This window comes from Falco rusticolus, chromosome 1 (genome assembly GCF_015220075.1).
Source record: "Falco rusticolus isolate bFalRus1 chromosome 1, bFalRus1.pri, whole genome shotgun sequence".
Taxonomy (NCBI): domain Eukaryota; kingdom Metazoa; phylum Chordata; class Aves; order Falconiformes; family Falconidae; genus Falco; species Falco rusticolus.
Genome location: NC_051187.1, coordinates 111972526 through 111987893, shown reverse-complemented (window position 1 = coordinate 111987893; position 15368 = coordinate 111972526). Strand labels below are relative to the sequence as shown.

Genomic DNA, 15368 nt, shown 5'->3' with positions numbered 1-15368 from the left:
GCAAGAAACACTGAATGCATGTATTTAAGATGTAAACCATAATACAGAAGTAGAAGTGATGGCTTTCTTTAAATGACTTTAGCTTTCTTCTGTTAGCAAAGTATATGAGTGAAAACAGTTATCCTTCCTGCATTGTCAGGCAATTTATGCTTGCTGCCACCTTTTTTTTTTTTTTTTAATAAATTAAATTGTTGTTTAAAGCTGGATCCTGGTGTTTATTAATAGGTGTTTTTCCACAGATTTTAATTTTTGTGGTGCAAGACCAGGTCCCCAGGAACAAGAAGGCCAGATGTTTGGGGGAAGGGCAACTTTGCAATATAAGCTTTTAAATGAAGTTTTGATGTGAAGAAAAAGAATAAGATAGGAACAACAAAGGGATGCTGGGTCTCAGCTGTTATCCTGTTAATGCATCTGCTTTTATGTAGTCAGATCGTTAACTGCTTTGAAATGATATACATGTGTCCTGTATCTTTAGTGTGGGAATTTCTTTGGCTAAGGGTAGGACTCAGTAAAAGCTCTGCTGTTGATGATTATGTTCTTTCTTCATAAGTACTTCCTTGTCCCATTTGGTTAACTCTCTCAGATGTTGTTGATGTTGCAGTAAGTACTGTTAAATTCCATTTTGCATCTGCCAACATATGTACCTAATCAGACATCCCGTTCTTCAAAGGCTGCTGCTGTGAACAGATTCGGTGAAGCCACTACCACCAGAGCATTTACTTGGGCTAGGCAGGGTTGTTAAGGAGAAAAGGGGAATTTCTCTAGAAAAAGTGATGTATTATTCCCATTCCAGAATATTTAGTTTTGCCTGAGAAGTACTTGCTGCGTGATTAAGTCCAGCCTTATTTTTCAGTGAAATACAGAATTGTAATGGTACTTTAAAACTTTTCAAACTTTTTGTTTCCTTATAGGTGCACAATTGGATAAGATAGGGTTCACTGTCATCAAAAAGTGCATCAGTGCTGTTGAAACACGAGGTAATGATCAACCTGACCTGTGTGGAGGGGGTGGAGCATCTTGTCTGGTCTTTGTAGAAGGACCCTGTGATCTAGTCTCCTGTAGATCTCTAGGAAAGACTTAACATGGTAGATATTACGCTGATTACACTGACCAGGGCAGGAGCTTCCTGCTGTCCAATCCCAGCCTTTTATGTATGGCTTTCCCTCAAGAAATGTGTTTTTCAAGAAGTGCTCAGAAGAGGGTAATAGCACATCTCTTGACAAAGGAAACCAATACTTGTGCATAACACCTGAGAAAAAAATCCTGCATCTTGTAGGCAATTTCTGTACCTTTGCTTTGCTGTTGGAACAGACTAATTAATTTTAGTATTCCATTTATGGACTTTGAATGGAGGTTTTCTCTTCAGTCACTTAAGGCAGAAGAACAGGGGCTTGTCAGGCAAGTGAATAACGAAAAGTACAGAAGTACTTCTGTTAGAATTAGTTGCACCAGAGGCAAAGATGCTGTCAGGCTTACTGTTGCATATACTGATTGTTGTACCTTCAAAACTGGAAACCGAAGAGAAAGATCAGTATGCAGACAGTATTCAAGAGGCGATTGGGATTATGATTGTGGAGAGGTGGTGTGTTACAGACCCTGTGTAACTTGGGCACTGTATAATATCGGCTTTTGAAGAGGTAAAGAGATGAAACAGGTAATTAATTGGTTATGGTGTATTTCTTAGTTTGTTGAAAGGGATGTTGAAATTTCTTTGTGTGAGTTTTGGTTTTCTTCTAAATTGTTCATTTTCCTTCCCATTCCCAAAGGGGAGATTTACAATTTTTCAGGAATTGTATCTTTTTTCCTAGAGATTTAGCATTGCACAGGGCAGAATATTTATACCTATCTTTGTATCACAATCCATCTTAAATAGCTGAACAGAAGAATGGGTTTTTCACACTTCCTGTCAATGCAGGGTCTTACTTAAAAGCAGTGTCTTCTGTGCATGCACTTACTATACAATATTATTAGTAAGACTGAGCAACCTTTGTGATACTTAGAATTTAGTGTTTTAAGAGCAAGAAGTATCTGAAATCCTTTTTCTCTTGGGCTTTTCTGTATCAGTCCTGTCTGATGCATTAAAGATGTTATTCCAGATTAGACCATATTCTATCTGGTATTATTTTGGTTCATTTTATTGTTTTGAATAATTTTCAGATAAGGTTTGCTTGTCTCATCACTTCAAAATTTTAGTTACTGGCGTTTACGGTCTGAATATTTCAGCTGGGGTGCACTGCAGATGAAGTTGGAATACTACAGATAAGTTGCCTTCACTGCAAAACCCTGCTTCAGTATAGACTGGATGTTCTCTTTGCACTGGATGAGGCAGATTTTATAAAAAGGGTAGCATGTGGTCATGCAATGAAAAGCTGCTTTTGGTCTACAGCACAGTGACTGGCTACCTTACAATACCTGTTGAGTCATGCTTACTCTAAGCAGTGTGGAGCAACTTGTATTTTGGTTTATTCTCTATAGGTGTGTTCAAATAGTTTTCTTTAGTAGTCTTTTTTTCTTTTCTTCTTTCTTTGGTACCCTGCAAGGAAAGTGAAGCAAGAACATAAATGTGTGGAAAAATGTAAACACTTTATTCACGAAGCGGCTGGCTGCAAAAATGGATTGGATATGTGGTTTCTTCTCGTGGCTGTGAGTGGATAGATTGAACTGAGTGGTGGTTCAAGTCCACTCTGTCCTTTATGCCTTGATTTAGGGGCGTGTAAGAAGGTGTGAAATATATTTTTAACCCCACCTGATATTGTTGCTCATGACAGATGATAAGCTTGTATTGGTTAGAAACATGTGTCCCCATAGTGGGATCTGCTCTGAATCATACTTGGAAGAGAATTAGTTACCTAAGATAACTGCAGGATTTCCTGTCTTTGGAGACCTTGCAGCTTTACTATCCCTTGTACACAGTCTTTGTAAGACCTGCAGTCAATAGATTGTAGTCAAAAGACCTGCTTTCTGGTAATTACTACCAAAGAAAATGACTTCTATACATTGATTTTGTTTTGGGGAGTACTTAAGAAAAAAAAAAAAAATCAGTGTTTGATAAATATTTCTTTTCCCAGGGTTTCAAGAATGGGTTTAGGTGAGGTACTACATTCCAAGAACTCGGCAATATACCTAGCTCCGTTTCAATGAACCTGAAATGCAGTGGCCAAATCAAGCAGTTGATGATTTTCTGTTTACTGGTTCTGAACTTAACATTGACTGCATTTTTTTTTTTTTTTTAAAAAAAGTGCCCAACAAACAAAATCCTGACCTCATCCATGAGACTGAAATATCCTAAAAGGGTTGGTTTCTGCCTTCTGTAGAACCTGCAGGACCTTCTTATGATGTCTGCAGAGAAACAAATAGAGGGCCAGGAGTACGTTTAGTTGTTTGCCTTAGAAGGGTTTGGCCAAATAGTTGTATGATGAAGAAAATACATCTTTTGGGCTGCAGCTTTTATACCTGTACTTGTTCTTAAAGACAATTTTTACTTGATTATTTTACTTTGATGGTAACACATCAAAGGCAAGTTATGTTCAGCAGAAGAAAACAGGACAGATGCCTCTTCAGAGACTATGCTTGTGTGCCATGTTTTTATCTCTTTTAATCATAATGGGTGTGAGGTTGGCGTGGGTGGAAAGAGAGGACAGTCTAGTGTGGGTGGAAACTGAGAATAGTCTTGTCATGTCATAGCAGAAAAAGTCTGGTATTCAGAGAAAAGCATAACAGAGATATTGAACATATTGAACATAAACTTATCAATGGCTGGATAATTCTTTCTCAGTTATGTTCCCTTTTATAAAGCCAAGAAGGAAATTATTTGCTCTGAATGAATAGAAGAATCAAAAGCATTGTTTTGGTTAAAATGCATATAAGCTTTTGATTCAGCATTGCCTTCTAAGACGCTGGCTGTGTTTTACCTGGTAGGAGATGCTGAGGCATCAAGATATGCAGCCTGTCTCTCACGTACCGAGTACAATGCTGGTTGGATGTGCACTCATGTTTTGTCTCTGAGAGAGCATTTTGGGATTCTGTTTGGAGTATTGTATTTATAGTTCTGTACTGAAACTAATGCAAACGAGTGGAAGTTTACAGAAACATCAAAGAGCTGTTTTCTCTGGTAGTAAAGACTCTGTGTATGTATTTGTGTGCAAGTATTTGGTTGTACCTTCTGTGAGGATGTGGTAGGTGTTTGCCAGAGCAGTGTTTGTCTCGATTTTAGAACTACCGGAGCTGCTAATCTGAACTGCAGAGAGAGATGGCAGCATTGAGCTGTCTGCCCAGTCTGTCTGCTCGTGAGACAGAAAGAAGATGGTGAGCAGGAAGTAGAAAACCTTTTCACATAACAAAAAAAAATAAGGCATTACCTTGAATTTAGAGCGTCACTTGTATGGCTGTTCCTGTACTGTAGACTTTGTCTGGCATTGTATATGTGGCTGACACAGACTAGTAATATAGTTGCAAATACAACTTTTTATATACAAAGTAAACTTGCCTACATACCTGCTTACAATATTGAGTATAAATAATTATTTTACTTACAATACCTTACTTTTCTAAGCATATTTCACAAATTGCATGCCTGTGCCGAATTCTGGTATCAGACAGCCAGACATCTTGAGATAATGTAAATATGAAGGAAATTATGCTGTGGGGCTTTACCGCTCAAAGTTGCCAATAGTGACTGGTTGAGCCGGCAGACGCAGCATCTGAACCCTTCAACATTTTAGTCAATGGTAAGCTATTCCTTGCAGTGAGTCATCTTGTCAATTGTGTTCTGTAAATGCCAGGCATTATCAGTCTTGGATGCTGAAATGTGCAGATTAAAACAGAAATAGTATGGTTTCAAACCAGGTTTGTATATTTTAAATAGAACATCATTTAAAGGTGTTTAAAACTGTGTTGAAATATTAATTCCTCTTTGCATTTCTTGATGTCTGCTAGCAATTAGCTGTGCTTTTTTCAGGTTGATGAATTTGAAACTGATCAATTATCTGATAATTGCTATCAGAGACTCATGATTATTGCTGGAGGATTGTCTTAGTTTCAATGCTGCCATCATTTCAGAGACTTTTGCATATCATGTCTGTTTTAATATTGAGCAGTAGTTTCTGTGGTTTGACCTTAATTATTTTTAAGCCCGTGAACGTATGTTTGGGGTCAGCACAGTTTGGTTCCCCCAGCTTTACTATTAGAAGCACAGGAAGTCATGAAACAACTTCCGAGATAAGCAAAAACTGAGCTGTATTTGGCTGTGACAGTATTTCTTCAGCTTTTTAGCTTCTTGCATACGATGCAGAAGGCTTGTTCTGTGGTACTAAAAGTAGTAGAGGACATTGCACAAAAAAAAGTGTGATACATTTTGGCAGAGCATTAAAAAGCTTGGTGTTACTTTTGTACCAGAATTTTCCTAGACACCTTTGATAAAATTGAAGTAAAAAATATTTGCTGCTGTCAGGACAGATTCCTAGTGCATCCTTGTTTGGAGTAAATCAAGGAGTATGTTTGTGGTGGTTGTTGGTGTTTTGTTTTGGTTTTAGCATTGGTAGTTTTTAATTAGCGTATGGCATGCTATCACACTGTTGATCTGGAGATCACTGGAGAACTTACTTGGCTGGGTTGATAACATCATATTTTGAGAAGAATAATGTTGTGGCCACATAGCTGTTTTTTGTAGTTCTTTGTTTTGCGTGCAGCTAAACTGTGAGCACATTCTAGAGTTGTGTTTTTTGATGATCACAGATGAAATGATGGAGATCTGGCTTATTCTGTTCATTTGAGCCAGCTCTGAAGATGACATCTAGCTTAAGACTTGGCATCATTACAGTGGTGCCTGCATCCTGGGGAAAGAAAAGGGCCAGTTTTGCCCAGGTGGAGCAACCAAGAGAAGTAGCAGCTGCTGCTGTAGCCTGTCAGCTCCTGTCTGGGACAGAGGATGGAGCAGTGCTAACAGGGAGTTCAGCAGGCTCTCAAAGATCTGGAATGGCTGAGGAGGCTGCAGACTGTGAGGAGGAAGAGGGGTGAGTGAAGAAGGAAAAGATGTAGCAAGGCTAGACGGGAGGACGAGGTAGAAAACGCAAAGTTCTACTGTATTGAGAATTATTGCTGCATATTACGGTTGTGTCTGACAGTAATTCATTAAAAGGCTAATGATTTTTACATACTTCATCTAATATTTATTTGAGAAGAAACTTTTTCTCATATGACTGGTTTTAATTTTCCTTCTCTGCGTTGGAACAGTTTGGTATTGAAACTGGGAATTCTCCACAAGTCTTCCTTTGTTGAAGGATATTTTGAATAAGAATACCACATAATCTGTTATTTGAAAAGATTTCCTTGGAGTAGAAACACAGGTATTTTGTGGCATTTCTATTTCTATTCTTTCAGGCCAATATGAATATAGAGGTAGAGTATGGTGAGTTTTGTAGATGACTGCTTATTATGTGGCCTCTCAAACATCTGTGTCAGCTTCAGGACTGTCATACCTTACCTCCCTCTATGTGGGCTCTGAAACAATGCAGCAGACAAAGAAATACCTTATTTTGTCCTTTTCCTTCCCTGCCCCTTCTCTCCCTCCTGTTTTCCTTCAATTTTTTTTGATAGCTTTATTTCCTGGGAGGTAAAACTGGGTGTGGTAAAGGAAAGCAAAAGAAGGGGAAGAAGAGCGGTAGGGAATGAATGTGTATGAGGGGATGGAAGGGCATGGAGGAATGACAGGGAAGTGGTCCAGTGTCCACATGAAATGAGATTAGGGGACTGAAAATATAATGCTGGTTGTGGCTGCTCTATTCATCCCAAGCGAAACCAGAAGTACCAATTTCAGTAGCCTGTGGTGGTGCCTCTGGATGTAACTCACATGTGGACCACAGTGGGTTGGAATGAGGCCTCGTATCTTAAATGAAAAGCATTTACAAACTTGAAAAAGTGTTGGCTTTTGAGGACTGGGAATGGGCTCAAGTTTTTCTTTATTTTATCCAAACTCTTTGTCAGCCACATACTTGGAAAAAGGCGGAATTACATTTATTAAAGAAATCTTAATTTAACATTTGTTGGTTCAGTTCTTTTGCTATTAGACTGTGGATGCTGGTGTATCCAAAATGTGATTTAAAAAAAATATGAAAACAGCCAGTGATTTTTGTTTTGTTTTTTTCCCTTTTTGTGTCTCTGCCCACACCCCCCACCCCCCCCCACCCCAAGTGAAGGTTTGTCCCTGTTTTTGTCCCTGTTTGCTTCTGCTCCTAGTTTCTGAAGTGGAATTGTGGTACATGAAACCTTTGTCAAAACAACATGAACTTACCTTAAAAACACAGAAGAACAAAAAGATTATTGCAATACTTTTTTTATAATGTTGTTTTCATGACTGTGTTAATACTCTGTAGTCTGTCTGTCTGTCTTTGAGGAGAATTTGTTGCCTGGGAAAAGTTTTGATGCTAAATTTGACTATGGCTGATCTGCCTTCTTTTTTTGTTTTTTTTTTTTTTCTCTCCTTTCTTGCATAATAGGTATAAATGACCAAGGACTGTACAGAGTTGTGGGGGTGAGTTCAAAGGTCCAGAGACTTCTGAGTTTGTTGATGGGTATGCCTCTATTTTACACATATTTTTTCAATATTTTATTTCATGTTGTTTTACTGTCAATATTTAGTTTTTAAACCATCTGCCTGTAGTTGTTAGCTATATGGGCCAAATCTAGTTTGCTTTAGTCCACACAAATAATCCCCATATCATTGTAAATGTGCCTGGTTTAGCAAGACCAAGATTAGTTGGTAGGAATAAACTAAGAGAACTGCTGTGGGACATGTAGGAGCAAACCATGGGCTTTGTGCAAGGCTGATATAAGTGGGATTAAAGCAGCCCAATTTGAAGGGTTCAATCAGAAAATTCAAAAAGTTAAATTCAAGAAATTTTGAAGCTTATTGCTTCATTGTTTGAAGTTTCCACCTTTCTTCTCCCTTGTCTAAGATGTACAGGTATACACGCCCATGCGTGTCTTTAGTTAATCACTGTACAAAATAAGATATTTAGTTTAAGCCTACTGGCAAACCTCTTTGGTTTAAGAGGAGGAATATGAGATAGGTATTATATGTGCCAAGGTGGGAGTCCAATGGAGAAGAGATTTGTTTTTATAAACTTAGTAGTTTAGCTCTTATATGCGGGTAACATATTAGGCTCCTTTATACCTAGTTAGCCATACGTAGCTTTTAAGATTTTTTGATTCATAAAATTATTCTCAGAAACATTTTTGCCCTTTTCTTTCTGGAAATTTTGATGCATCTTTAATCCCGGTGGCTTCAGTTCTCTTGCCATTCTGCTGTCCCTGGGGAGGACAGGGGGAAGGGGAGCAGTGTTGGCACCTGGATGAAATCCCTTGTCTGCCTGGTATCTCTCACCAAAGTAGTAGCCATTACTGCAAGATGTGCCGTGTTTCCCAGTTTCTTGTCCTGAGCACTGACAGTACATGCAGTCAGACAAGACCACTGGGATTAGTTCATTTTTATAGAGCTTCCAAACCTGTCACTTGACAGCAAAGGTCTGATTCTCAGGGATTCATTGGTATGCAAAGAAGCTTGTTTGCAGTTTGCACCAGGCTCTTCTCCAGAACCATGCATGCTCCATCTGTGCTGATAACACAGTGTTCTTTGGCACTGCAAACTGGAGGAAGCCAGAAAGTGAATTCATTTCATTACCCCAGACATTATGTGAATGACAAAGCGCTTTTATATTATATGCTGCTGTCAGTTCAGTGCCACCTGTAAGACTTTTTCTTTTCCTTCCTTTATTTTTTTCAAACAGGCTGTCTCTTCACAAATGATAAGACATCAGGCTTGAGGACCTTCATGTCATATCAATCTGTCATAATGACCTTGCTAAATATTAATTTATGATATCTTACTTTAATCATTATTAACAGCACCCTGAAGTTTTCCATTAGTGCACATAAACCTGCCTCTATCTTTGAAGTATTGTTGCAAAAGACTCTTTTTAGAAATATGAACTGGGATTAATAAAAATTACTGATCTGTAATAGATTCTTATGGTTGTTTATCTGTGCTGGAGTTAGCCTCAATAAACAATAACCGTTTTTAGCCATTGACCATAGGAAGAATGCTGTGTTATCACTAAGAGACTCTCAATTAAACACATTGGATATCACAAGATACTCAGTTTTGTACTTACTGGCTTAGCTTGGGCATGCACGTCTGGCAGGCAAATTTTCCTCTTTGCCATTAGTGGTATCCAAATTAAATAGACTCGGGTTGCCAGTGGTTCAGTAGCAGCTGGAAGAGTTTACTGGGAATTTCAGCATCTGCTTTTAGTTATTTTTTAAAATTAGAAACATTTTTTGTCATTCCCAAGATTCATATATTCATTTAAAGTAGGAAGAATACAGTGGTATCAAGACGAGGCAAAATATTGAACAGAAAAAAGTTAGGGTGCAAGCAGGTGCTCTTTTTCTGATGATTTGTTGAAAGCTATCCTATCTGTGCTCTTTATCTGTCTGTCCTCAGAGAAGAATAAAGAGGGTTTCTTTTTGATATACAGTGGTACAGAGAATATAAAATGACTGATTAATCTTTAATCCTTTGTCTCTGGGTATACTCTTAGATACCTTTTTATATGAAAGTTCTTTTCAGAATCATAAAAACCTCATATTAACTTTCTGTATTTTAAAATGTTTGATAAGGTTTCAAAGTATTTTAAGCTACCTATCATTGACCATGAAGCTCACAGTCTGAAAGGCCCAAAGTTCAAAAAAAGTCTTCCAAATGGTAACCAGGGACATAGTAACTTGTAGTTTTGTCTCTTTCTCAGAGTATTTTCTATAAAATTTGGGAAAGTACATTGAGAGTCAAGAGAGTGTAAGAAGACCAATATATACTTTTCTAATACTATGAATGCACAGATTTCCATCTTTAATGTAAAAATCTAGTGAACTAAGTCTTCTGTAAAATGAAGCTCGGCAATTAAATACACAATTCTCTTTAAAAAACCCCAACCAAACACCCAACACATTAATTTTCAAATTACCTTAGTCCTTGAAGTTACTTGTAACTAGCATTGTGCTATAGTGACCTATTTTGCAGCAGTAATCTTGGCTAAATTCAAGTGAGGCATTTGGTAAGGAAAACACTCATTACATTTCAAGGGAAAATATGAAATTAATCAGAAATCTCATCACAAACAGTGATACAGAGTTAGGATTTCCAATGTTACGGGAATCTGTTATAAGCAATTCAGAGTGCATTGTGAGCTGTCAGGAGGTTCAGTTTTTGAAATGCATCAGGGACCAATTCCTGTTTCATCTATGATCTATGTTATAGATCTAATGTGGCTCATTTCATACAAGCTGCCTATACAGATTCCATACAAACTACTACATAAGTCAGCTTTCATATGGACCCTTGCTCATGTTGAAGTGACGGCTAAGGACTTGGAGTTTCTACTGATGAGTTCAGTTTTGATTTCAGACACTGCCTGGTATGAAAAATACCAGACATTATATGTTGTAGAAGAAAACTTTCAGGTACTTCGGCCTTTTTGAAACCAGCAGCTTTCAAAAAAATTACACTGAACTCCTTATCATTTGATATACAGTAAATGACAGTATGCACAGACTCCTACAGTAGGCATATTGCGTATGAAAGCAGAGAGAGTCTCCTCCTAACCTAGTTTAGTGAACTGGACTGTTTTTATAAACTGTAGCTCCCTTATTGTCAGAAATATTTGCATAAGATTTAAAGCTGATCTGTCAAAAGCTGTTTCATAAATGTGCACTGTTATTTTTATATGTATAAGGTTGCCATTCAGTGCACAGTGGCTGCTATGTGAACAAGTAGCATGAAAACGAGTAGAATAATTTTTGAAATCCCAGTTGAAGTTCCAGTTCATATCATGGCCTGGGATGTTTGAAGTAGAAGGAAAAATTGGCTAAATTTTGTTGGGTTCATCCCACCCCAAGAGATAGTGAAATATTTCAGCAATATTATAAACTTTTTTATTTTAAGAAGCTTGCTTTCAATTTCAGGCACTTGTTATTTTCCTTCTGAAATTCATCAACAAATTTCACATAACTGAGTGCATGCCATGATTGTAAAGGAGGTTGATGATTATGAAGCAGTTATTTACAAACTGGATATTAGTGGTTTAGTAACCAAATCCTCATAGATCTCACTAGATTTTGATGTGATGTCAGGTATTAATTAATTAGAAAGATTTTCTTCTCAAAGAAGAGACTTTGAGCATAGAAACGGCTAGCATGCTAAAAAATTTTTTAAAATAGACTTTTTCCTGAGACAATCTGGAGTATTTTGGGTGATGGTTGGCTAGTAACAATTTGGTAGAAAATGTTATCTGACTTGTATTTTAAAATGAGATTTAAATAATTGATATAATGAGGGAGAATATTCAGTTACAGAAATAATTGCTTGGCACAACTTTTAGAACAGAATTATTTAGTCCCAGTAAAAGGACTGCACCTTTAATCAGGGATCCTAATTTGATTTTTTAAATGTCTGTCGTTTGTCTGATAAGCAAAGTAACAAATGAATTCTGAATTGTATGAACTGGCCAACACGTAATCTGTGTCAGCTACTGCTGTAGTTTACTGCTACATGTTTCTATCAGTGACTACAGTAATAATAACAGAAGCTCAAGCTCTTGAATGTGGTGATCTTGTGTCAGCTAGCTGTTGCTTCCTGTTTTGAGGCCAAAAGGGTTTATTGATTGCAAAACATTCCAGTGTGCTGTGGTATTTTTTTCTATGTTCTGTCAAATCTTTCATATGATGGGTCATTCAGACATGTGACAGTTCCATTTGATCTGTCTTGTTATAAGACCCGACCAACTAACCTGGTAGAAGATGGGAAGAGTTCTATGAACCTGACAAAAGCTCAAGCAAGCAGTTTTTCCCTTTGGCTAAAATGGATTAAGTAAGGAAAACATTCAGTCCATCTTATAGAGGAAACTTACTGATAGAGAAGAGTCCTTTTTCTACTTTTGAAGCATCTCCTAAAGGTTTTTACACAGTTAAGGAGGGTCATACTGCACTTTGGCTATTTTAATCAGCAGTCCAAAATAACAGTTTACGTGCAAAACTGGAAGGAATTAAAAAAAAATTCTCAGTGTACTTGCATTTTAAATAATGAAAGAAAAGAGGAAAAGATAAGTTATGCTGAGTGGGTCGTTTTTCTAAACTGGTTTTGTACATCTTTCTGTTTAATTAAAGGTGTGAAAATACCAATTGCTATAGAGATCTTTTTACATGAAAGTGATTTTTAATCCTTCAATAAAGAAAAAACCAGTAAATACTTTTTGAAACAAAATATGGAAATAGAATTTATAAAGAGGTTTGGCTATTAAGTTTTCTTAGTTTTAACTAATGGTAAGGAGGACATACCGCTTATGTTCATGTGAGCAAATACGTAATGATTGAATTCAATGTGTTGCTGTTCATGTTGGGCATACCAATTCAGAATGCCCCTTTTTCATGTTTCTCTTTCTGATTATTTTCTAGATGCAAAAACCTGCAACGAAGTTGATCTGGAAAACTCTGTAGATTGGGAAGTGAAGACCATTACTAGTGCTATGAAGCAATATCTGCGGTAAGCCTGTCCCTCATTTATTTATTTATTTTTAGACTATGAATTTTCTATTCTAATTCTCCTATGCAGTATGTTAAGATCTGTTACTAACTTCTACATTTTGCAATAGAGGTTCATTTTGTGCAAATACCATGTTTGTCTTGGGGGAATCAAAATAGTTTAGCAGCACTAATACTCATGTTCCTATGAGACAAGCCCCCAAATGTTTTCCTGTTAGATAAATAAAAACTTCACTGATTGTTTAGAAACGTGAATTGTTAGTAAACTTGTTGAGAGTCATTACTGAAAGTCAGCTAAGATTGTCAAGAGTTTTTTGCCTTTTTGTGTGGTAGAATGGAAAGTGAAAAGGTCATGAAAATTTTAATGTTTTGCTCTTTTCCTTCTGGCCCTTGCTCTGATGTTCTATGTGCAATAGTAATAATATTTTGAGTGTTAAAAGTAGGAATTGTGGATGTGTTCTGTGTTCAAATGGCTCAGCCAATTCCTGACCAAGGTATTTTACTGAATTGCCTAAGAACATAGAACAGAGAACTTTTGTGTATCTCTTGTATGAGAAAGTGTAGGAAAGATTAAAAAATAAAAAAGTAGGAAAGAAAAAAAAGGGCACATGATGAAGTATTTCCTGCCTACAGTATTCCCCATCTGAGTGTTTACGCCAATATTTCATAACCATCACTAAAGTCAACGTAATAAGTGGAGGTTTTAACTCTGATGTTTTAACTCCGATTTCCATTATTCAGTACATTTTTCATTGATGACTAAGGTTTTCAATTTCAGGTCTTCCATTTGAAATGCTTTAGAGTTTTCATTTATGGATGGCTCCTGTTCAGCAAACTTAACTGTTTTAGGACCTTTATTTCTGTCCAGTAAGGCACTGACATGTGATTCTTTGTATTTTAAAAGCACTGATAAAGAACTAATTACATAGTATATGTGTACAATCTTAATCTGAGAAACAGTCTCAGTGTTGTAATTTGGAAAGCTGCCTTATGATAGACTGGAGGCATCACTTCAGCTTGTGGAAGGCGAATGGCTGTGTTTAGTCTTATTTTCCCGATAATACAAAGTTTTCCATTTGCACTGGAAATCACTGAACTTAGGGGTTGCCAAACAATGGTTGCCTCTGGTGCAAATATTATACTACTGAATGTTAATAAGGTTTCTTGCTTAGAGTAAATACAGATAGAAAAGAATAAAGCTAAATTTATTAAGTCATCCTTGTTTTACAGAAGCCTTCCAGAGCCACTGATGACATACGAGTTGCATGGAGAATTCATTGTTCCTGCCAGTAAGTATATGACTGTGGTTCAAATAGAAATTTTTTGTTATAGTACTGTTGTGGCCTTAGGAATGCACAGCAAATGCAGTTTCAGAAGTATTTTTCAACCCAGTAAAAATATAGGAATAATAAATGTTTTAAAAATATGTAGGTTTTAACCAGTGTTCAATTTTAGTATGTGTCACATATGACCTATCTGTTGACAAGTTTGTGACAGCCTTAGCATAGCACAATTTTTACTTTGATGGAAAAACTTTTGGATGAACATTGTAAACATTCATTCTTATCTGATTTATATAATGATAAGATATATATATTATATAATGATAAGATAGATTGTGACTTTATTTTCTTCTATTTATAAATAATATGAAGTTTAGTAAAAGAAAATACGCTAATTAGTCTCATTTGAATCCTTAAAGCACTGCTGCCTGGCCCTTGTCTTCAGTGCTTTGTTAGCTCTGTATCCAGGCTGGCTTATTCATATGTTATTAGATGAAAGGAAAGAGCAGGCCAGATTACACTATGGCACTTGAGATACAGACTTGGAGAAGAAGCAACAGCATTTGTAGTTCAGCTGTATGGTCTCTAATGTACATGGAAATTTTTTGGAAGTGGATGGAGGGAAACTGTGTAAGAAAATTTACGGCAAATTAGCAAACAGACATTTAGCTGATTTTCTTTCCAGTCTGTAGCACTTCTGACAAACTGTGGAAAGGAAAATTAAAATAAACTTTGGGAAAATTGCTTTATCTTCTTCAGATTGCTGTAATAACTTTCCAGGTCTACAGAATGTTGTGTTCACTTGTGGTCCTTAATTCAAAATGAGAATCAGTCCATGAAATTCATTGCCAAAGCACATCTTAGAGGCCAAGTGCTTAAACAAAATTCAACCGACTTACCTAGGTGGTGAGTCTGCCCATTTATATTGGAAAGTGTTAAAATAATCTCTTGACCTATCAAGTTTTGCCAGCAGTTTCTCAATTTATTTTCCTTTCTCTGTTTTATAGTCTCTTTCAATACAGGAGTTCAGTTGAAGTTAAATGTCTTAAATAGTACAGAGTTCAAAAGTAGTAAACAATTTTGTAGAGGCATTGAGTCTATGTAGTGGGGAGGGAAATGTAAGTAACATTGCAGATCTGAGTTACAGTATACTTAAAAATAGGTAGTCAGTGTTGTTTCCTATGTGAGCTATAAAAAAACAACACCAGGAATAGTACGGAATATCCTTTTCTCTGAAACTGTTGGGGGTGGGGGGAAGCCAAAATTAAAAGGGTGTCCTTCCAGTTTTCCTTCTTTTCTTTATACATATCAGTGTAGATTGAAACTATATAAGGCTTGACCTTATCTTGTGATTAAGTTACTTAGCCAGTCTTTAATTAGAGTTTGTGATTTCACATATATGTAAAATAGTCTTGCTTTAAAGAAGGCTTATGTTTTTCTGGCTGACTGAATTTTGATTAGCTGACTACAAGCTAAATGTTTTGCATTTTGGTA

At 36.7% G+C, this 15368-nt stretch overlaps 1 protein-coding gene across 1 annotated transcript in view; it reads left to right on the top strand.

Moving 5' to 3' along the window:
• Positions 1–15368, top strand: part of ARHGAP10 (Rho GTPase activating protein 10) — a 155070-nt gene that overhangs the window by 82625 nt on the left and 57077 nt on the right. The window contains exons 13-16 of the mRNA XM_037396443.1: positions 912–977; positions 7494–7568; positions 12505–12592; positions 13822–13880. Coding sequence (XP_037252340.1) covers positions 912–977; positions 7494–7568; positions 12505–12592; positions 13822–13880 — 288 coding nt within the window. The remainder of the gene's footprint in view (positions 1–911; positions 978–7493; positions 7569–12504; positions 12593–13821; positions 13881–15368) is intronic.